This window comes from Carassius auratus, chromosome 36 (assembly GCF_003368295.1).
Source record: "Carassius auratus strain Wakin chromosome 36, ASM336829v1, whole genome shotgun sequence".
NCBI classification, from domain to species: Eukaryota; Metazoa; Chordata; class Actinopteri; order Cypriniformes; family Cyprinidae; genus Carassius; species Carassius auratus.
The window spans coordinates 19,181,986-19,206,904 of NC_039278.1; the positions used below are offsets into that span (position 1 = coordinate 19,181,986).

The 24,919-nt window shown below is 36.0% G+C and overlaps 2 protein-coding genes across 3 annotated transcripts in view; both read right to left on the reverse strand.

Annotated features, from left to right (window-relative positions):
* Positions 1-16,992, reverse strand: part of LOC113055535 (E3 ubiquitin-protein ligase TRIM62) — a 48,778-nt gene extending 31,786 nt beyond the window's left edge. For both annotated transcript variants that reach the window (XM_026221919.1, XM_026221918.1), the window contains exons 1-2: positions 16,840-16,992; positions 15,218-15,728 (exon numbers count right to left, since the gene is read on the reverse strand). In XM_026221919.1, the coding sequence (XP_026077704.1) occupies positions 15,218-15,625 (408 nt within the window). In that variant the 5' untranslated portion in view covers positions 15,626-15,728; positions 16,840-16,992. The remainder of the gene's footprint in view (positions 1-15,217; positions 15,729-16,839) is intronic.
* A 3,469-nt stretch (positions 16,993-20,461) lies between these two features.
* Positions 20,462-24,733, reverse strand: LOC113055536 (tumor necrosis factor receptor superfamily member 1B-like). Its single transcript, XM_026221920.1, has 6 exons — positions 24,579-24,733; positions 24,077-24,158; positions 23,717-23,994; positions 23,041-23,115; positions 22,846-22,880; positions 20,462-21,638 (listed from the first exon to the last, which is right to left on the reverse strand). The coding sequence occupies exons 1-6, from the start codon at positions 24,724-24,726 to the stop codon at positions 21,240-21,242; spliced, it is 1,017 nt and encodes a 338-aa protein (XP_026077705.1). The 5' UTR covers positions 24,727-24,733; the 3' UTR covers positions 20,462-21,239.
* Between the last annotated feature and the right edge of the window lie 186 nt (positions 24,734-24,919).

Consider the following 24,919-nt stretch of genomic DNA (forward strand, 5'->3'; position numbering starts at 1 on the left):
AAGAGTTATGCAAAGATAGGCTTACTTGGCGCCAGTAGACAGACCTTTTTTCTCCCATAAATAAAACCTGTTAGCCTACTTGGGGCATTTTACATGCACAGTGCCAACTTTGAGTCAGTAAAATAATAATAAAAACAATAATTTAATGCTGGTATCCAAAACATTTAATTCAATACAAGTAGAATTAGAAATTAGATACATTTTAAAACTTCAATGCACATGTATAATAAGCCTAGTAATAATAACCCTAGTACTATCGATCATAACATACTTCTACAGAGACTGGAAAACTGGGTTGGGCTTTCTGGGATGGTACTCAAATGGTTCAGGTCATACTTAGAAGGGAGAGGCTATTATGTGAGTCTAGGAGAGCATAAGTCTAAGTGGACGTCCATGAGATGTGGAGTGCCACAAGGGTCAATTCTTGCACCGCTCTTGTTTAGCCTGTGTATGCTTCCACTAAGTCAAATAATGAGAAAGAACCAAATTGCCTATCACAGATATGCTGATGATACCCAGATTTACCTAGCCATATCTCCAAATTACTACAGCCCAATAGGAGGATCTTTGATGACATCTTTGTACGCATACGCGAGTGGTTGTGTGGCAACAAAACAAACAGTATGGCAGGCTGTAAAGACGCAACGAGCACTTTCAAGTGAGTTAAGGCCCGTTCACACCAAGCACGATAACTATAAAGATAACTATAAAGATAACGATATTAGCGTCCACACCAGCGAACGATATTGTCTGTGTATTTGAAGCGGACGCGGCACGTCTGCTGCTTTAAATTCTCGAGCTCATTACAGCAGGATTGATTCTGATTGGTTGGCAATGTTTTATCGTTCATCAGGTGGAAAAATCGTTCTGAAAGTGATTCCAACGATATCGTTTCTTTATCGTTATAGTTATGGTGTGGACGATTTTTAGAACTATATCTTTATTGTTATCTTTATAGTTATCGTGCTTGGTGTGAACGGGCCTTTAGCGGGCAAAATCCTCAATATATAAGCACTTTAACATCTGAAGACCGGAGGAGGTTTGGAGAGAAGCTCAAAATTTGTATTGGTGACAAAATCGAAGCTATTCAAAGCCCATATGAGATCTGGGATGACAAAAAACGTTGGTCCGACTCGCCCGTGTCTTGGCCACGAATCTGCTGGGGAGACATTTATTCTTATTTAATAGAAACCCCTGGACCCTTTACTCATGAAAGATTAAAGGCTTTCAAAAGTCTGAAGGCCTATGATTATTTTGTTTCTTGAAAAGTTGGGCCAGTCTTTTCTGCCAAGCAGAAAGCAGTGATCGTGCTAAAAGCAGAGGTTAGACCTGGCCAAGCAGAGTCACAGCATGATTTGCATCTCCCGTGGGTGTTCGACAAAGAGAACGGCGAAATAATCACTGCTTACTGCGACTGCAAATCCGGGTAAGTCTTCATTGATCAGTGTTCTTATTTACTTATTTATTTACTGAAAATGTAGTGACTGTTGTACCAATTCAATTGTTTTCAGTGTGATACTTTCAATGGCGTCTGTACTAATGGTGAAAAATTGTATATCACAGCTTACACATTTCTCCTTCTTTCAAATCCAGTCTTGGAGAAACATGCAGTCGTGTAGCAGCTTTAATGTTTAAAGTAGAAGCAGCTGTCAGGATAGGACTTACAAATGCTGCATGTACTAGTGAGGCTTGCAGCAAAGCACAGCTACAGAATGATGTGAGGAACATAGTCTGGGTGCTGTGGATTGCGGTTTGGGACACCTGAATCAGAAAGCGAAAACATATGACTCGGTTGATTTGACTCAGTTTTATTTATTTTTAATCAATCTTCTATAAATACATAGTCACTAAGACTTACCATGAACAAAATGGGCCTCACAAACTCGTTCAGAAGCTGCAGGCTTTCTTCGGAACGTCCAGGTTCAATCGCCTAATTGCACGCAACCATTTCTTTCATTTTTCGCTATCCTTTTCGGAGGGAATTCGAAAAAAACTTTTTATCAGGCCCCCAACTAACCGTACAATCGACCACACAGCAAGAGTGAACCATCCTCTTCTCTAAATCCTCCTCCAAACGTGCAAAACAATCAAATTACAGGTATCTAGCGGTGTTTCCTGCCACACGATTCCCATGATGCAACGCGACAAACATAAACAATGACGTCACAAAAAATCCGCCTATTGACTCCCTCTGCCAATGCATTGATAAAATTAATAGTTGGATGTGCCAGAACTTTCTTCAGTTAAACAAGGAAAAAACTGAAGTCGTTGCATTTGGAAACAAACATGAAGTTTTCAAGGTGAATGCATACCTTGACTCTAGGGGTCAAACAACTAAAAATCATGTCAGGAATCTTGGTGTGATTCTGGAGACCGGTCTGAGTTTCAGTAGTCATGTCAAAGCAGTAGCTAAATCAGCATACTATCATCTCAAAAACATTGCAAGAATTAGAGGTTTTGTTTCCAGCCAAGACATGGAGAAACTTGTTCATGCCTTTATCACCAGCAGGGTGGACTATTGTAATGGGCTCCTCACTGGCCTTCCCAAAAAGACCATTAGACAGCTGCAGCTCATCCAGAACGCTGCTGCCAGGATTCTGACTAGAACCAGAAAATCTGAGCATATCACACCAGTCCTCAGGTCCTTACACTGGCTTCCAGTTAAATATAGGATTGATTTTAAAGTACTTTTACTCGTATACAAGTCACTAAATGGCCTAGGACTGAAATATATTGCAGATATGTTCACTGAATATAAACCTAACAGAGCACTCAGATCACTAGGATCAAGTCAGTTAGAAATACCAAGGGTTCACACAAAACAAGGGGAGTCATCCTTTAGTTACTATGCTGCCTGCAGTTGGAATCAGCTTCCAGAAGAGATCAGATGTGCTAAAACACTAGTCACATTTAAATCTAGACTCAAAACTCATCTGTTTAGCTGTGCATTTACTGAATGAGCACTGTGCAATGTCCGAACTGATTGCCTTATATTTTCACTTTTTTTTATGTAAAATCATTTTCTAACTGTTTTTAAATTCATTTTAGTTAAGTAGTTTTTTTCATAATTTTAAAAGTTTTAAAATTGCTTGTCTTTATTTTTATTATTTTTCTTCATGATTATTTTACTTTATTTTATGTAAAGCACTTTGAATTACCATTGTGTATGAAATGTGCTATATAAATAAACTTGCCTTGCCTTGCCTAGTAATAAGTAGACATTTAAAATACATCAATAACCGATATCATAGTTTAAAATAGATAAAATCTGAGTTAAGGCTTGCTTTATGTGTTGCTCGATGAGGATTTCTCAATCGTTGCGACTTTAAATCCTGAGGACACAAAATGCCGTGGAACCTCCTGCCGTGGAGTGAAGAAGAGGTGGCGTTACGAGGTTTCTTAGACAGTTGAAGTGTCCAATGGAGTTAAGAGATTTGCTCTCAATCTATTTTCAACACTTTAGATTGTTTACCACGTGGGGTTTGACCAATAGCATTGAATTGTGAAAAAATATGAAATAGACAAAATTTGGACATGCAAGGATTCTGCCTGTCAGTGACGATATTTTAATAAAGGTGTTCCATTCCAATGTTAACCTGATTCAATTGGATCTGTGGTTCATATGAATTGTATAGTATACTGTGCCTTATGAAATTTATTATTAGTAAATGTATCATAAATATAGATCAGCACTTACCTAATGTAAGTTACTTTGCAGTAACCATGAATTTGTCAACATTCTTCTCACCACTGATAATGTGATTTGGACTTGAGGCTATTTTGTCCAGTGTTCTTTCATTTTGGACACCTCATACATTGAGTGACAGAACACTTCTCTTTTATTATATATTTACATATTAATAATTTAAGTTGTGTTGTGTGAAGTTAAGTTATAGTTTTATTAAAAAGTTCAAACTCCTGGTCTCCTGTTTGTGCTATGGTAAGGTGTTATCTTTCGATTTCCATATAGTACAAGGTGCCATATTAAATATTTTTTGATGTCTCTTATATTTGAATTTCTCAACATTCTTCTCACCACTGATAATGAATGGGTTTGGACTCAATTATGTCAGTGTTCCATTTTCATTCATTTTGGACACATCATACATTGAGTGACAGAACACTTCTCTTTTATCATATATTTACATATTTGGTATTGCTGGATTCAGCACAACCCCACCTTTCCAACAAGCCATCATATATGTTTCTATGATAATGCCAGGCAAAGCAAGCACAAAGTAAATGAAAACATTCTGCATAGATATTAAATTTGTGCATGTCCGCTTATTTTAGATATGTGTTTACATGTGTCTATTTATTCCATACATCAAGATATTCACATCCAGTCTTTTCTAGTAGTTAAATCAACTTCCTGACTACAAACATGTCAAGTTTCAAAGCTCTCAGAGCTTGTGTGATTGATCTGCATTAGTTTATATGCCTTAACTCCCATACGGACAGGCTATATTTTAGTCCTTTATTGGTTTTGTGGTGTATAACAATATCTGTTAATTTAACAATCTTAGCAGTAAAATATTTTTAGCCAAGAATCCATTTCATATATGGGAGACCTTAGAGATGAAGAAAAACATTGTTGGGTTTAGTTCTACCTCCGGTAGGGGTATCTCGAAAACTAAAGCACTTTTTGACCATTTGTCACTAGCCTATAAGCATCCATCAGCAGGCCGTCTAATTGAGTAATCTGGAGCTAATCAGGGGCAGGAATTAGAGGAGATTACATACTAGTCTAACACTGGTTTCAGAACAATGGTCAGTAATCTGTGCTAATTCCCAAAACTAATCAGGGGCCGGGGCTCTAAAGATTAGATTTTAGTAGGGGGCCTGCATCTCTGTCATCATCAACAGACAGAGATTGAACAAGCAGAAGAAACATATACTCAGAGCCACAGAATTAAACAAGGTAAAGATAGTAATGGCAGGGCTCAACAATAAGGATAAATAAAACACATGGCAATAAATCTCCATGTACCATAGATACAGCTATTAAAGCAAATTAAACGTAAAATAGATGTAAACAGAAATGAGAATGGAGAAAAAAATATTAAATGAAATACTTATCTACAAATATTCTGCTATTTAAAAAAAATTATATTTAACAAGCTTTCTAAAAGCAAAAACATTTTGGGTGGGGGAAAGTGAAAGTGTAAAAAATAAATAAGCAAATTTTTTATTATAAATTATTTACAAACATCCTGAAAGAAACATTCTGCACAAGCATCAGATACAATTCTAGTTAAAGGAAATATATGTCCAAAGGGCGATTTAGTACTTTTGCAGCAATTAGATTTGATTACTTATTTATTTTTTTACATTAAGAGATAACATTAATTCTGAACTTAGATGAAAATTCATATGTGAAAAGTGTGACAATCTACAGGCCTCATCTCGGCTAAACCAGTGACAGCTGTAATCTTTTCCCTAAGCACCTGCTCTCATGAACCAATCCTATATCTGAGGATCAGCATAAGAAAGTGTTTAAAGACTACAACAGGTTTAGAGGTTTAGGCTAGTGGACTACTTTTACTTCCAATTCTCTTCGATGGCATACAAATTTGTTCTTTCTGTAAATGTTGGAAGGGAATCTCCAGACAATCCAATTCCACTGCGAACAGAAATTTCCTGAACTGTTACAGTGGACATAAAGCTCAAAGAGAAGCATTCATGAGAGTATAAACATCTGAAGACATTTAAGATAATGCAATGAAATAACAAAGCTATAACATGTAACAATAATTAATATTAAATGAATCATAATTATTCTCATGTCCCATTATCACAAATACAAATTTGAATGACATGAGTTGAGCAAATGGCATAATTAAATTTTCTACTTCTTCAGTGCAGGCAAAGATGCAACGAACCACAGCTTGTGGTCAGTTCAAGGTTGCATCAGGTCACAGTCTCTCCCACTGCCTCGGTGCAAAGCAGTCAGCATGAGAGAATGTTAGTTATACGCTTTGTCACTGTGTATTAGGCCTTCCGCCAAGCATGTAAAGCCTGTAATGTGTCTAATGCAACATGACCGTTCTGCCGTTGCCTATGGCTGTGATTCTGTGTGAACGTGACAAAACCTCACGACCACCCGCTGCATTTCCATTTGTTAGAATACCTGAGGTAAAATAAATCACTTGATAACAATCTCAGAAGCCCCCTAAAGTCCCCGACCAACTAAAAAAAGCTAACATTTCTCAAAAGGAAGTTGTGTGGGGGATGAAGAAAAGATAAAATGGGGATGAAACAATTCAGAGAGAGATAAAGCAAAGGTATGGAGAAGATCACGGGTGATCTTGAAGCTACATAACAGCAAGGTACAAAAAAAAAAAGAGATAAAGATTAAATATAATTTTATTTGTCTATAAACACCATTATAATGCAACACTTAAAAAGATACAGGCCATTTACTGCCGACAAAATAATTGTGAATGTTCAATATATCGGCCAGATATTAATGGCTCTTTTTGAAACGGGGGCATATAGGCAACATACATAACAGCTGAAATCTTTCAATTGCTGAATTGTTAAAAAAAAAAAAGGATACATTTCTGATCTAACTGCCTTGAGTTATGCCAAATGATGAATCACTATTACTTATTTTAGACTTATTCGCCTGTTTGCACTACGCACACACCAACAAAAACACATTGTATCCAGTAAAAAGGGCCTCAGGGTTATAAGAGACAAAGAGCATACAGACCTGCCACAGGCATCTCAAATGAACCCATCCCAACAGACTCTCTAGGGTTCACTTATTAGGGCCTCAGCAACAAGTAAAACCCATTGTGAAGCAGTCAGCTCCCTTACAACGTTTTCAACCCACTCATTTTAAAAGCACTGATCATGATTAAAGACTACTGTAGATCCTTCAATGTGAGAATAAATTAGGGGTGTTCCGGTTTCAGAATTGGTGATCGGGGGTGGGGGGTGGGGGGGGGGGCGGATAGCGTGTTTCATTGACTACGTTTACAAGCTGTTAAAATTCGGGTTATGATCGGGTTAGGGTCACTATTTGGGTTTCTGAAACATTCGGGATAACCCGTTTACATGGGTGAGCGGAGAGAGTTACTCCTGTATACATGGAATGCAATATGCGTCATTTCCAATTCTTCTTCCTGTATCCAAAGACTCAAAAGACCAAGATTCCTTGCGAATAGAACATGCGCAGAACACACATTTTGATGGGGATATGCCAAAATGCGTTTACAAGACCAAATATTCGGGTTAGAAAAGGGGTACCCCAGGTATAATATCCCGGTTTTTAAAAAGATAGCGGGTTAACTCCGTGTCAGCGCGCGCTCTGATCGGTAAAGGGGCAGAGATTTCAGTTTATTAAGGAGATCCGTCACAAAACTCATCATCCGCCCCAAAGTTTTTTGAGCAAATTTCAAAGCTGCACCCACCCGCCATCCGCTGATTTTTTTGCGGTCTATGGACGATGAAATGCTTTGCTGATGCGAGCCGCAAAAAAAAAAAAGCCATTGTCTGTTCTAGAAAGGATGCAGCAAAGATATTTAATGCTAATGTATGAGGCATAGGCCTACACTGAGTTTCATTTACGATGAGATGCGCTCTAGTTCACAGTGCAGTGCTGTTACTGTATTTTCTGATCAAATATATGCAGACTTGCTAGTTATAAGAGACTTCTTTCAAAAACTTCTGAATGGTAGTACACTGCTAACAATATTGCCATAAAGCAACAAAGGATCTGCTTCCATTAAAACATTAGCAAAGGTCAGAACTCGTGTTTAATAATCTGCTTACAAAGAAACAGGAAATGGCACGAAATCAAGGAGAGAGTACAAGTGCTGGCGATTGTTGATGGCCCGCATAAAGGACATTAAGAAAAGCCTTGTCCCCTCAGGGCTAAGAGTGCATTAGTTGGCAGTGAAATCCCACTTTCCCCTGAAGCAAACAAATCCATTGCTATCCCCTATAGCATCTAGTCTACATTAATACACACAGAGCATGTTGAAGAGGGTGCACGGCTACATGCTGCTCGGTTGGTCGATGCTCAAGTGCATTAGGAATGTAACATAAGCACCTGGGAGGGAGAAGAATTGACGGAGGAGAGTGCATGTGCAAACATCCGTCAGCAGATGCTGCTGTCACATCCCACAAGTCTGATAGGTCAAAAGGGTGAGACATGATGTGAAGTTAAGGAGATTACACAAACGCCGAGCATATCCTGCAACAGGCAAAATCCAAATCTCACAGCGTTGTGTGGCCCAGCAGAGAGAGCCGACATATGTTCCACGCTCGACTCGAGCTTGCCAGGAAGCTGAAAACCAATCCAATTAGACCTGCCTGCATCAGAATCCTTCATTATGTATTTTTTTGAAAAGCACACTAGCACAAAAACATCACGTAAGCAGCACTAATAAGTCTGTTGAGACTGAACAGACTACAAACGAGAGGACAGCGGTGGGAACCTTAAACAATTTAACACAGTAGCTCCAGTTATTTAATGATTCCCTTAACAATTCTTTTAGTAATGCTTTATGTTTCGTACACAATCAAAATAAAAATTTTTAACTTTTTAAAATAAATGTTCTCTTTTAGTGAAATACCATTTATTCTGAAAACATGTTTGTCTGTAACTGAATGTTATCCAGTTATAAAGAATTACATCTTACAAGAAGTTCGGTTTGCACTTAATTTTGAGTTTGACGTGATGAAATGAATGAATGGTTTGGCGAATACCTCTCAGATCGATTAAAACCAAAAACGCATGAGTTTGAAACAGATTTTGGACTCCAGAAGGATTCATTATAAAAGGCAAAGACATGGCAACAAGTGAGCACATTGCAATAGGTCGTTTTGTTAATTTAGTCTTTTTCAGCTCAGTCTTCACTTGCAAATTCACTTAAACTCTCTCAACCTCTGTAGATTCAGAAACCACACACACATCAAAAATATTCTGAGTATTTTAGTCGAGATGCTGAGTTACAACTGTTCAGGAGTTGTTAACGGGTTGTTATTTTTAATCTCAACATTTACATTTTAAATTTAAAAAATCACCAATAAACGCTGTCTGTAAGTGTTTCAGATTCTGTCACCTCTCTACTACAGTCTTTGCCCATTCAACCAGATATTTGCAATGAGAATTAAGCCTGGAGACTGAACAGGTCACTCAAGTACATTCTATGACTCATCCCTGAACCAAGCGGTAGTAGATATGCCAGTGAACTTATATAGATGTAATTTTAATTTTATCCTGGATCTTCAGAAAAGCTTGTATTTGTAAAGTACTGCAATCTCTGAGGGGTTTAGTTATTTTGATTGCAACTATATATACAAAGACCTCTATCTATTATATTGCTTTCTCCAGTGAAAGTTTAATCTGAATCAGGATAGAAATACGCACAGATCAAGCACCATGCAAAAGAAAAACTTTCCAAAACAGTTCTTAACAAATATGTCAGTGGATTTTGACAGGACAACAGGGGATGGACCTTTTCACTGGAGGAAGTATTATTATGGATTATTGATTCATATTTTTGCCAGGATTACTTGTGAATTATTGTGATGCTTTTATTAACGTTTGGAGTCTCTGATGGTACCCATCTACCGCAGAGGAGCCATTGGTGATGATGCTTTATCATGTAATGCTACATTTCTCCAAATCTGTTCTGATGAAGAAACAAACTTATTTGTATCTTCTGGGTAAAATTGTAACAAATTTTTATTTTTGGGTAAACAATTTCTTAATAACAAAAAAATAGCATAATTTTGAGCAACATGAAAAAAAAGCGAGAAATGTCGTTTTTAGTTGATTTTGAGCGCAAAGGCTATTCCAATAAATATACACATATAGACAGAATTGAAGTATTGTTGGGGAAAAACATCTGATGTGTAACATTATATTAGATCCAGGCATTACATATTCTTAATATAGGTTTACTCATTAATTTTATTCTAACAATAAAAGAATCACTCACTGCTCTTAATTGAACTGCATTTGTAGTTGCTATAATTAATTTATTTGTAATGAACACTCTAAAGGGATTTTTAAATTTGATTTTGTTTTTCTTGAATGCTTTTTGTTTAGATGTAAAATAAAAAAGGTCATGCACTGTTTTTTCTTATATTTGTTCTGCTGTTTTTTTATTTGTTTTTGATAAAGATGATAAAGATAAAATAAAAAATAGCTATGATGTGACTTTTAATATAGAAATTAATATTAAGAAAAGAAATAAAGGAAAAGATGCAATGTTGCAGGTGATTTTGCTTTGGAACCTTCAGAAAACTTGAACTCGATTTTTCTCAGAACTGACTTTGTTGACTCGAATTCAAACGGGTGTAACTCAGCCATGCTTTGTCAGATTCAAACAAATCATACATCATTTTGAAGGTCTTTTAATGGAGAAATTTCACATATTTTAAAGTGCTTGATTTTTTATTGTTGTTATATGCATGCATCAAGAAGCACTTTTGTGCATCAATGCAAAATTGCACCACATAAAACGAAACCGTAAACATACGCAGCTATTCTTTCTAGATAACTATACACATCTGGCATGGGTCTGTGCCGCTGATGGAACACCGACACAGAATTTTTATTTCCTTTCCCAGCAGCCTATTTCCCTTAGCCTCTACTTAATCACAGAGGTGTCTGAACTCTAAAGGTGTCATTACAACAGGAGAGCTGGGACATGAATAAAAAGAGCGAAAAAAATGGTGAGAAAGACAGAAACCATGAGGCTGATAAAGTGTGAGAAAGGACACTGCATGAAAGACTCTAGAAGGAAGAGGATGAGAGCAAGAATTCTAAAAAAGAACAGGTTGGCTGATGGCCAACATGATGCTGATATTGTAATGATGCAAGCAATCAGCTAAAGTGCTCAGCCAATGGCCATATTTTGTTCTAAAAGAGACTATACAATATCATCAAAGTTTCTGTCCTGCCAGTGCTGACATCTGCAGACAGTTGACCATCGATTAAATCTAATAAAAGCACTGAATACTGGCACTTCAAGTAAGAAATGACTGCTTGAGTCTGTTTCAGTACAGACAATGATCCTTCTATTCACACTGAAACACAGGCTCAGTCTAAGCAGAGTGATCTATTGTCGACTTGGCAAGTCATTTGTTGATAGAGGTTCAGATCTGTGCCGCCTGTGTATGATCCTCTTTAAACCATAAATCTACTAATTCACCAGTTCACTAAAATTAGTATCATATAAAATCAGAGACATCTGGAGGCTGGAAACCTCAGACCCAAAACAACAACAAAAAGTTACATTAGCTTAAAAAACATTACATTTTCAAGAAAGCTCATAAGAATAAAAAGGAAAAAGAGAGGGGAAAAATACTGAGCTTACTGAAAAAAAAAATAGCAGAATTTTTATTTTATTTACAAATAAATAAATAAAATAATACAATGTCAAAAAATAATAATTAACATTCTTTTGTGGTTTCTTATAAAATGTCATATACATACACACTGCCGTTCAAAATGTTGGGATCAGTAAGACTTTAAAGATGTTTTCTAAAGAAGACTATTTTGCTCATCAATGCAGAATTTATTTGATAAAAAATACAGAAAAAAAACACGTTAATTTTGCTAAATGTTGTTGCATTTTCATGCGCATCTCATCAGTAAAGGCGTTCTGTGATTAGAAGTACATCTCCAGCACGGGCCTTCAGATCAGGGTTGCCAGGTTTTCAAAACAAATCCTGCCCACTTGTTTCTCAAAACTAGTCCAAAACTAGCCCAATCACGTTTCCAGGAGGTTCCCCGATAAAAAATTTGTCCCTGGGTTAAAATTCATGTTTTTTTTTGGCAGGGCTGCATTGATAAAATTCGCATTTTAGGGGCTAAACATCACGTTATTGGTATTGGGGTCGCTTCAAACCGCGGACATGACAAACAACAGCAGACTTGGCAACACTGGTTCAGGTGGAGTGGCATTTACTAGTTCACTGACAACTCATTTTCAAAATCGACAAAGAATCACCTCTGATTTTGAAATCAATTTTGTGTAGATTGTCAGTGAACTACGGCTCTGTGTAGTAAAGGCCAACCAGTGTTGCCAAGTCTGCGGTTGTTTTTCATGTCAGCGGGTCGAAGCGACCCCAATACAAGTAACGTGATGTTTAGCCCCTAAATTGCAAATTTTACCAAGGGAACCCCGCCAAAAATTTGTATTTTATCGCCCGGAACAAAAACGCGATTGGGATAGTTTTGAGAAGTAATTGGGCAGGATTTGTTTTGAAAACCTGGCAATCCTGATCTGAACGTACGTGCTGGAGATATACTACTAATCACAGGAGTGCCCTTACTGACTAGATGCGCATGAAAATTGCATTCGATTTTTTGCACTGCCCTAGTTTATATCTTAATATCCTTTAAAATATTATTTATTTCTGTAATGTAAAGCTGAATTTCCATCAGCCATTACTCCAAAGTGTCACATGATTTTTAAGAAATCATACTAATATGCCGATTTATTATTAGAATTGTCAATGTTGGCAACAGTTGTGCTGCCAAAATATTTTAGTTTTTTAGGATTCTTTGATGAATAAAAAGTTAAAAAGAACGGCATTTATTCAAAATAGATATTTAACAACATTTACTATCACTTCTTAATTTAACACAACTTCCTTGCTGAATAAAAGTTCAAAAAAAGAAAGAATAAAAATTTACTGTAGTGTATATTGTTAGAAAGATTTATATTTCAAATAAATGCTTCAACAAATTATCAAGGTTCCAAAGAAATGTTAAGCAGTACAGAAGTTTCCAGAACTGATAATAAATCAGCATATCAGAATGATTTCTGAAGGATCATGTGACAGTGAAGACTGGAGGAATGATGCTGAAAATTCAGCTTTGTTTCACAGGGATGAATTAGATTTTAATGTCGAAATCTAAAAACATTATTTTACGTCATAATAATGTTTCACAATACAATTTTTTTCCCTTTATTTCAGAAAAAAAAAAATGCAGCCTTGATGAGCATAAGAAACTACTGTAAAGACATTAAAACTTTTGACCAGTAGTGTATGTATATTTATATAGAATAATTATTCATGTTTTGCATAATTTACCACAAAATATCACAAAGTTATAGTAACTGCAGATTTTTTCCTCCTCAGCGCAGGTTTACTCATGTTAATGCTAACAGAATAAACCTTATGAGTACTTTATTGATTCCCATGTAATGGCACATCTTATTAAACCCCATCCAACACTCAAACTCATTTAGCCAAAGGGTTTTGTTGTGGATAAACGGTTTCATTTACACCCAAGAGCTGCCCAGGAATTCCCTAGCAATTTATTATTTGTTGTGTTAAATGTAAATTGCTGTGTGTATAAAGTACACACTTGGCATTAGCGAGTATGCAGTTTCTGATGGGGAGTATTTCAATGAAAGCCATCCCTCGATGTGTGCATCTCAAATGACATGGAATGGAATAAAGTCTGTCCTGAAGTGTCTCTAAACAGACCGTATCAATTCCCCAACAAGAGTTTATAGGCGTTTACCCTTCTGCAGTGCTGACTTCAAAAAGTGAAGGCATCTGAAAAACTCAGTTCGACCAAAAATCATGCATGAAATTAATTAAAACAACAGGAATAGTTAGCCCAAAAATGTATTCACCCTCAGGCTATCCAATACATAGAAGAGTTTGCTACTTAATGGATTTAGAGAAATGTAACATTCCATCACTTGCTAACAAATAGATCCTCTACAGTGAATGGGTGCCGTCAGTATAAGAGTGCAAACAAATAAAGCAAAGCAAATCAAAACCACAATAATCCTCAAGTGTTCCACACAACTCCAGTCCATCAATTAACGTCTTTTGAAATTAAAACTGCAGGTTTGTATATTTTCCAGCACAAAAAAACATGTTAAATACACATATTAATTACAACGTCATCACACCATTCTTGAAAAATTAAAGTAAGCTTGTTTATCAAGCAATCTAAACACTTCACTTGTGCTTGGTTGTCTTGATTGCATCCGTGTCACTGCTGTTTCCTATCTGGATTTCAAGCACGTTCTCACTCGCAGACAATAAAAAAGTCCTACAGATAAGGCCAAGTTGCACTAAACACAAGTGTCACATTAAGCCACCTCTGATGTGTGTTGTCAGACCTCAGATGGAGGCGCTGAATGACCAATATGTCAAACTATTGAGTCCATTAAGATTTGTATTGCCATCTAAACAGTACATTATTCCATGCATTCATCAGAAAAGCTCTGAAAGTGAGACAGAAAATGTGGGAGAAGTGTTCATAAATGCAAGGAGACCTATTCTTGCAGTATATAGCCAACAGTATTTAAAGGCATGGTACTTTTGAAGAACAGTATTTGCAAACAGGTGATGGTAAGGTTGTAAAAACCAGGAAGTACGGTGAATAAAGAGAACCTAACAAAGAGGCCTGCATCGGCTAAATAAATTATATGAAAAGCATTGGAGACAAACAACAAAGCTCTGAACGCTCTCAAATGACCTCAAAGTAAAAAATGAATCATTACAAAAGCAGAACAGTGTGGGAAAAACTCAATTTTTCAAAACCATTTGCAAGCTCATAAGGTAAATACCTGGGATGCGCTTCATTAATATCTCTCCAGAACAGCTGTCGGGATTAAACAAAAAGATATTACAGGCTTCTGCCAATAATAAAAGTAAAACCAAAACAGATCTAGAATGAACTTATGAAAATCCAAGTAAAGATGGAGAAAGAGAAACTATAGAGTAGATGCTCTGAACATCTACTGTACCACACATTCAGATAAAATGAACAGAAAAAACAAACAATGATCACCGCTGGCGTTTTGAGGTTACAAAAATGGTAATAAGACTCATAAAGGAAAGACTCAATCACAGACCAGTTCAGATCAGTTTTAAATAAATGCAATGTGGGTTTGGACATTAAATCCACACCTCATTCTTGATCACTGTAATCAGAAAGCCTCTCAAAGACAACAGCAAGTTTTCCGATTCTACATTTCCGAAACACACATTATGTCACCCTTAGGTTATCATTATTACTGTCTAACTGCCAAGAGCCTAGGGACTGATCTTCCTTAAGGCCTGGGGCATTGTTTATTACACAACATTTTTAATTACGCTTTACAACCTGTAAAAAAAAAAACACGTGCAAGATTATCATCAAATAATATTCTGATGGAAACAATAAGTGCTTTCATGACATACATAACCCAAAGGGCTCATAAAATCCAAACAAGCAGACCTGTATTTCCTCATAGGCTTCGTCAACGGTAGTGACTTGGTGCTGTTCGTGTAAGGCAGGCTCATCGCAGAAGAAGCACACCAAGCTCTTGTCACTTAAGCAGAAGAGTTTGACCTTTTCATGATCCTTGCATGGGTACGAGTTCCTCTGGGCATTCAGGATGGCGTCCAGAGGGAAAGCGGCATACCTTTCCACGATGTTGGAAAGCTTTAGGCTCGGGGACAGAAGGGGATCCGTGAAGGTCCTTCTACACTCCGGACAGTCTCGTGTCCCATGGTGCTCCTGTCTGCTCCAGTGCTCAGTGATGCACTTACGGCAGAAGTAGTGCTCGCAGCCGAAACTGACTGGGTCTTGATAAATGCTCAGACAAATAGAACACAAGAGCTCATCCTTCAGACAGCAAGCCATTTGAATCTATGGAGGGTAAGTCATGCACTAACAGGACGTCCGAACTTTGAGTTCCTAAATCAGCTGGACTCTTCGGGGCTTGAAAATGTTCCTCTATTGACTCCTGAAAAAGAGCATACACAGAGCAAATAAGTAAGACATTAAAAAGACAGTTCTGCAAAAAGCATACATTGATATGTTTTATACTAGACTCTCGGATAAGCAGGCATAAAGGCTTTATACATGAACTTCACCCTACATTATCATGAATTGATCAGCAAATGCAGATAAATCTGATTGAAGGAGATTAAAATTATGATACTCCTTAATTAAAGGAGACTCGTCTGAAAATCTGATTATTTACTGAACTCATGCTGCAGGATACAATTGGATCTTATCAAGCCTTTAATTTTCATTTAAGAATCTGAAAGGACTTTCCATGGCTACTAAAAAAAAACATTAATTTCTAAATTAATTTTATACACACTGTCACTTAGTCACAAAGGAATCCTGTATGGAGACTCAAACTTGCAGACAGACAGACGGAAAGAAAGAAAGAAAGGGCTTAATAATAAAACATTCTTTATTTATTATTTTATATATATATATATATATATATATATATATATATATATATATATATATATATATACATATTTTTTTTCCTAGTATTAAAGGTGTTTATTTTTGCATTTAATTTAATTTGTTTAATTTATTTTACTGTAGATGTTTATAATCTTATCAAATGCATTTAAATAAATAAAATTATTAAAAATTATATTCCATCGCTAACGTTACCCGCTAATCGAAGGCATTCATTTATAAAACAGATTAATTAATACAGACTCCCATAGACATCTACTAAATTCAATGTTACAAATCTAAAAAGTTTCTTAATGGAACACCTTGAATCTCTAAATCAGGTTATAAATACTTCCACCACAGACTTCCGTTGAAGTGAACTGGATCTTATGAAGCCCATTTAAATCAGCGGTAACTGTTAAACACGTTAGAACGCTTCTGTACTCAATGGCAATCGCACAAAAGTTATAAACATTACTACTTTGTTTAAAAATGACAGCTATTAGATCATTTTTCTTCGCTCTGTGCACGATTTTCTTTTTATTGTTTATCAAGCCGGCTGCTAAATAATTAGCCAGCTAGCAGGATGTGTAAACATATATTCCATCTATTCAATCCTCTCAAAAACTGACATTACCACTTTATTCGCTTACCCGGAACGGTCCTGACGCGTTGTACACTGGAAACAGCCGACTGTCACATAACTGATAGAGCAGCTGGTTGTTTTAATTAAAAATGTTCATCACGTCAGGATCATCAAAGGAGAAGCGACCGACCGCACGCGCAGCTCCTCACAATCCCGCCGCGCTACACTCGATCCAGAGGCGCACAGCAACGGAGCGAACCAACTCCACAGAGGGTGGGGGGCACACAACAACAAATGGCAAACTAATAAAGCTTTCTCTAGACTTTTACTATTGCTTTAAAGAAATTAAATACAATAATTGTATTTTATTTGTTTTTATAATCTGGGCTGGATTCGATAAGGATATAAGACATTTTAACCCGAGTGAATGTTGAATTCCTCCCGCTGCTGTAATGGTACAGCCACCAGCTTCCTCATCAAGGGCAGAAATGAGCATATGATAATATCAGAGTGATTGCTCGCACTCTGCTGGCGTGTGTTTGTAGGTCGATACGAAATGTGTTCTTATACAGCATTCTTTTAATTTAAAGAAAACATCTAAAATTAATTATGACCGTTCAAGTACTTAATTTAACATAAGTGTAAGATGAACTAAAAAATATCAGAAAGAATAATGTTAAATTTAGTTTATGGTTTTCTTAATCTGCGATGCAAATTGTCAGCTTTTGTTCAGGCATACAGACTTAGATAGATAGATAACACACACCTGCATTAGGAGCTGCATTTCTTTGCATGTCTTTTTGCCTTTTGCTTCACAGCACTTGAATGATTTGTTCATTACACAAACATTCAGAAGGCGAGACCCGCTTTGAAATGGCAACATTAATTGGTTTATTTGCTGGCGAGTGGCAATTTAACTATATTCAGCTAATCATTACTAACTATATAACTATACATATAAAATATTTAATTGTTCAAATATTTATATATATAAATATATATACTATATATATATATATATATATATATATATATATATATATATATATATATATATATATATATATATATATATATACTAAAATCAAAATTAACTTAGATATTGCATAAGGGAACAAATACAATTAGAAGACAATTAATACAAATTCATGTACAGTATATATCATATTTATAATGCTTTTAACTTGTGCTTTTTTAGTCTAGATTGAATGAGTTTTATTAGTGTTATGGAAATTAGATTTTAATGACAATTATCACTGTGAATAATGAGAATTACAAGCAAATTAAAAAGTAAAACATTCAGACACATAATATAGTGATGAGATTTCACAATGCGAAAAAAAACAACAACAAAAAAACTACTACTTTATTTTTTTCATTAAATGTATTAGTTTGTTTGCTTTTCTGGGGGGGGTGGAATTTCAACTTGTTTTTCTAACTTGACATTTTCTTTTTTATTTGTAGGCGATACAAAAGAAGACCATGCACAGGATTGCAGAACAAGTGTTGCTCAAAACTATCTGGTGCATCACTGGTCAAGTTCCTGACTGAATTACTGTCCTTATTATTGTGAAAGTGCTTTCTCAACATGCTAGTTTGCTCATGCACCCACATTTCCTGACACTGGCCTCACATCTCACCTCAGAAGCTGACCTTTGTCCACCAAACTTTTTGCTGAGTTATTCTGGCACTCATGGTTTGACGTGCCAAAACAAATTTAACAAAACAAAAAAGAAATAAGGATGTCTTCTACATCTTTCCCCACTTTACAAGAAGAACGGTTGATTCACAAATGACCTGCGGTTGTCAGACACATTCATCAACCCATAGTTCTTCTTTATCTATGCAGTTTCAGTGTGTGACAATCTGAGGTCCTGTGGTTCATGTTCATTGTTTGCACCTCACAGCTGCAGTGAAATCAACATGTGCAACACACAGTGTTCATTATGAAACTGTTCGACAAAGATACTATCAGAATTCATTCATATCTTACTTAAGTTGCACTGGAGAAGTGACATGCTTTGAAATGGTAGGCTGTTGGTTTGCTTCCCTACCTCAATCTTATTTCAGGATTTCCTGTCACTGAGTGCAGCGCAAACAAACCATTTCCCACAAACTAAGCGCTGCTTTTTGCTTACTCATAATCATAACACTTGTGCTTGTAACACATTGCTGTGTTTCACGACAGGGATGGATTAAAATGGAGAACACAACTTACTGAAATGACTCACTGCCAAGTACCTATGGGGTTTCAGTATGCATGCTGGGTCTTTTAGAAAATAAACTTTCACACTTGCACTAGTTTATTTAAGCTGTCCTCTGACGATGTCCAACAGCAGACATTCACACATTATATATGCATGTATGTATATATATATATATATATATATATATATATATATATATATATATATATATATATATATATATATATATATATATATATATTATGCATAAAGAAGAATTGTATAAAACAGAGGAAATAAATGGTGTTTTTAAAAAAAATACTGTGTAATGATGGATTTACACAAAATATTGAAATAATTCATACAGATAGCAAATTGCATTTATTTTTTTTACGTATTTAAAAAAATTATATTTAATGTTTTTTTTTTCTTCATAATGTAACACTTAAAGTCTGGACCCGGGTACATGGACAAATTAATAAAATGTATACACAAAAAAGAAATAAATTTAAAATAAAATAAATGGAGAATAATTCAATATAGAAATTACTTATGTATATTAAATGGACCTAATTGTCCCTATAAGTGGACATCATAAAGGTGTTACTGTATCTGCTTCTAGATTCCCATACTTACACACTTCTGCTCAAAATCTGAATAAATCAAGTAATTACTCAGTAAGTTACAAATGAAAACCAGGTTTCCTGAACCAATCCCACAACAAACAGCCTGTGGCTTACAGAAGACGCTCAGAAAAAGAAAGCAGCAGACACTCCACAGTTCAAATGAGCAGTGCAATATAGACGTGGGAGTATACAGCAACCTTCAAAACAGCCATCGAGGGCATGATCAATATTTAATCAGCTCCCAAAGAGATACCTCTCTGTGATTCCTTAAGTCGGTTAACAACTGCATTGATCCACCGCTGGAGGCTTTCCTCCGGCTTCATACGTTAATCTTAAACTGCTTTTTGTGCTGGTGGTCTTCCAAGAGCATCTATATAATGGATGTTCTGGCATGAAGAACCACGGTTAGGTCTTGACTACACTGTAGTTTGCATAGTTGACAGCGTATGAAATTCGGGGAAATATATGAATACATTGTTGAAAAAAAAAAATTATAATAAACTTTCAACGGGTAGATTTCTCTTGCATTATACCAGGGCATTTATAGGTCCCTCAAACTGATTTTTAGCCTGTTTTATTGTCCACCAGGTGAGAAAAAATGTCAAGTTAAAATGCTTTTAAAAGAATAGTTCACCAAATAATTACAATTTGCAGAACATATTAATGCATTTGAGGACTTATATTTTTCGCTGGAAGCAATGATGTGATATTAAAAATGTTTTTTGATTAATGGATTGTTGTTGATTACTGTCATGTTTTAATCAGCTGTTTGGACTCTCATTCTCACGGCACCCATTCACTGCATTGCATCCATTGCTAAGCAAGTGATGGGATGCAAAAATAATAGCTTGCACAATAGAAAAATAATATAAACAACTGCGAATAATACTGCTTTATATAAGTGGATATACAAAATTTTACAATGACAACATATATACAAGTTTAAAAAAATACAAAAATAACTATATACATTCCTATATTCCAACAAAATCTTTGATGATATACTTGGCAACGCAATACATACAAAATATTGATTCTCCACTGTTATATCTTTATATCTAGGATCTATAATATCTAAAAGTGTTGGGCAACCTGTGCTGTAAATAGTAAGCTCTGCTTATTTTTCATTCATCTCATGTAATCCCACAAAACTCATTCACTAAGTCTATAAAAAAATATGACAAAATATAAACAGTGAAACACCTAATACATTTGCAAGGGAGGTAGAGAAAACAACAACCACTGGGGGCGCTATCTTTACATCTCTCTATATATCGAATCATCATTCATTTCGTCTCACCAGGGAGGTTTAAAAACTTTTTACGTGTCAAACGTTATAGACAAGTACTGAATAGAGATAGCAACCATAAAACTGTACAATACATTACAATAACGAGTCAGTTTTGTTGGCTTTAGCTGGCAGAGGATCCATTGGTCAGCAAGTGATTTAATATTACATTTCTCTATATCTGTTCCCATTAACTCATCTACATCTTGAATGGCCTGGGGGTGAGCACATTTTCATCTTGGGCTGATTTATTCCTTTTTAGTTTTAAAATAATGCAATTAATGTCATCTGTTTAACTTTACACTGCATTTAGGGATTTGCATATGCATTTATCTAAACGTATATATTTGGTCAGTAAAGCATCCAATCAGAAGACACACAGGCCGCTCTCCTGTACCGAGCGCAGAGCTTCTTTGCCGTCCTCTTGCTGACAGGATACACAGACCTCTTCTTGAGAAAGCGGCACCGGAGCTTCAGCATGGGGTGTCAGGGGTGTCAGCATGGGGATGGAGCAGGACGCTGTCGTGGGGTTCAGCTGGCAGTTGAAGGTGGCCGTGATGCTGAGATTGACCATGGGGCTGGAGACGGATGGCTGCTCTGGTAGGGACTCCTGACTGGTGCGGTCCAGCCAGTCAGCGCTGCTGTGACCTGAGTCTGGCTGACTCTGGCTGTCCGATGAAGTCATGGACGGCTCCTTCTGGCACCTGTCGACGAGTAACAGACGCTGATAATCAGGTGTGCTGCTTGCCGAGGGATCCTGCTCTACCTGAAGAGAGACGGGAAAGCGATAAAATCAGTATCCCAAAATAAAAAAGTACTCAATTTGATATACCATTTCAATATTTTTCCACATTATTTTATTGCAAGAATGCAATACAAGAATGCAGTACAACCATATTCATTTCTTAGATGACAAATACAATATGCAATGTGGAAATGAGGTCATGAGACAAGTTAGTTTAGCATACTACTGTTTGAAGCATTTATTGTTGTACAGTACATTGCATATTTTTCAGTAGAGAAGTAAACCTACTAGGCAAATTGTGAATAGCAAACTAGCATACTAACATACTACCATTTATGAAATATAAAGAAAGCATAAACGGCAAGAATAGGATGCTATTCCTTTAAATGGAAGAAATCAAGAATATATGTTTATAGTAAGAGTAGTAGTCTGTTCCTAAGAATATACTGTATGTACTGTTACTATACCTATAGTTGGCAGACATTATAATAGTAGCATGCTAATCCTTTATATGGAAAAAAGATGGCAGAAATAGTGAATGCTGTTCCTTTATTTAGAAGAAAACAAGATATACATACACTAACTAAAGTGAATGCATAGTTATTGGGCAAGTCATGGGAATATACAGTATATATATTTACAAAGGACATTTTAACAATTCCAAACCACATCACAATCACTTAATAACTACTATTAATTTTGCTGGAAGTGAAGGACACATTATATTCAGATGTGCAGAATTATAAAGCAGGTTTTATTTTACATGTAAAATGGGCCAAAAAACAATCTTTATTAAAATTATTAAATGCCCATGGGAATGACAGTACTTTAGAAATTGCTAAATTAAGGTGTGACCAATAAACAAGAAATGCTCAATGGGGCAATGGGGTCACAAAAAAAAAAAAGGTCGAGAAGAAAAGACGTTAACTGTAAAAGACTTAAAGAATTAAAGTAAAGATTTAGGTGTTAAACCAAGAATTAAACCATCAGGAACCCTTTAGTCTTCCAAAACTAAAAAATTAACAGTAGTTATTAAAGTAGGTTTGACGTGGTTTGGATTTAGCAAAATGTGCTTGGAAAAAATAGAAATAACTTACCTAATTATTATACATGCTCTGTAAATTTTTGTATGGCAGAAATAAAAAGAGTATATGCTATTTCTTTATTAGGAGGAGAATGAGACCTGTACACTTGTAGTATGTAGTACAATATGAATTGGAAAATGTACCTTCTTGTCATCTGTGATCGGAACCTTCTGTAAACCTGCCGTAAACAAAGAAAAACACGTCACCAACTTAACCTTAGGTGCTCAATTCACATAAACTAATCTCTATCTAAAGAGCTGAAAACTTTTCAGTCTGCGACCTAGATGACTTTTCTGATATCAGACTGATGTAATTGAAATTGAAAATGCCCACAATACCTTTCCTCTTTCGTAACATGCATGTAATCACCATCACTCCCAATATCAGCACAACCAGACCAATACCAACACCGACTGGGGGGTGCAGAGAAAAAGACACAGATCAGAGAAGAAACACAGCTGAAGACAATGAAATGCCAAAGGTGACGGAAAGAGAGGAAGGAAACTTGAAAGAATTCAAACAATGAACAAGCAAAGCATCAAAAACTGATATATGAATAACTCATAGCTCACTTAAAAAAGTACAATGTTTAATGAATATGGTATTATTACACTATTAAAGTACCACCATTTAAATATAGTACTATCACTTATAGAGTGCATGAGATTATGTAACTCACAATGCTTCATCGGACTGTATTTTGTCCCCTTGTTAAAAACATTAAGTACACAATTTTTGCCTTTTCGTCTAATTTTCAAATACATTTTCAAATACATTGTAATATTGTGATTCATCTCATAGCTGGTTGCATAGCTCATGTTCAACAAATCCTTCTGGAATCAAAGCTGTTGAAAAGTGGGCGGACACTGTTGCACTCTATTAAATGGCACTTTTTATTACTTTATTCTGATTGGTTGATTCAAAACATCTTTGCAGAATTTTTGCAACTTTTTTAACCTTGGTACTTCTATATGGGTTGTAAGCTAAATACTTGTAGCATGGCCTAATACTTACCAGAGCAGTAGATCATGAAATCTTGATACCCTGCTGTGTCTGTTGTCACTCTACTCAATAGAACTACAGTTGAGGTGGTGGTGGTGGTGGTGGTGTTCATAAGCTGAATTGCCTGCATTTTTCCCCAAATAGAACCCGGTTTTTTGGGCCTAGTACGCTTTGGTGAACTCTGAAGGGGAGCCTTTGTTGTTGTTGCTGCTGTTGTTGATGGCGGCATCCTCTCACACAGTGTGTCAACTGTAGAGTCGCCAGCTCTTAAAACTGACCTGCCTTCACATCTAACAGAGAAAAAGACAAGTAAGCCATATGCATGTGTGTGCATTTGTAAGCAATGAGTCTTTCTTTCCATTTGCATCTTACTTTGTGTGTGGTTTACACTGGTCACTATTACTGCGGTTTGAAAACGTTCCAGTTGGACATGGCATACACCTAACAGATGACCCTGCATTTACAAACACACCACAATGATGACAGCACGCATAACTGGCCTATTAAAACAAATAATGCATTAAATGACTCGATGCATTGGACTGGATAAATTGACGTATTCCTCAATGAAAATGCAAGTTTGCGACAAGGAGGTACAGTATATTTTTAAACAGCCAATAACTAAAAATCATTTGCTTTTTGTGGTTTTAACGAGTGTAGATATTAAGAGGAGAGGCATTCGAATACTGGAGAGCATTTTGTTAGACAAAAGTCCAATGAGTAATCAAAATCCTTATCCTTTTCTCTGAAGAGAATGTATTTTTTTAGATGTGAATGTGCTAAAAAATAATGAGTTTAAAGCTAACAGACATAGACTTAAAGCTACACAACTCCAATTCGGACGACAGTACAGTTGTACACTTGTTCCTCTTACCTTCTTTGAAGACAAATTGACCAGGTTTGCAGGATCTAGATTTTCTGCATTCCTCACATTCTTTTTCGAAATTATACTTAGAACATGTCATCCCAGGCTTGCAAACACAAACGGCTTTGGTATCAGCAGAGCAGTTTGTGCCATACATCAGTCCTTTCACTAACAAGAAGAAATGGGACAGCAACATTTTAAGTCTTGAATTGAATATTATAATAATACAAGTAAATCTAGTAACACTGTAATAAATGTATTACTCATTGTTATTGCAATTATCATTAACATGACAAGTCAAAAACGTAACATTCTTCTCTACATGTTCATATTCAGATTGCACAAAAGAA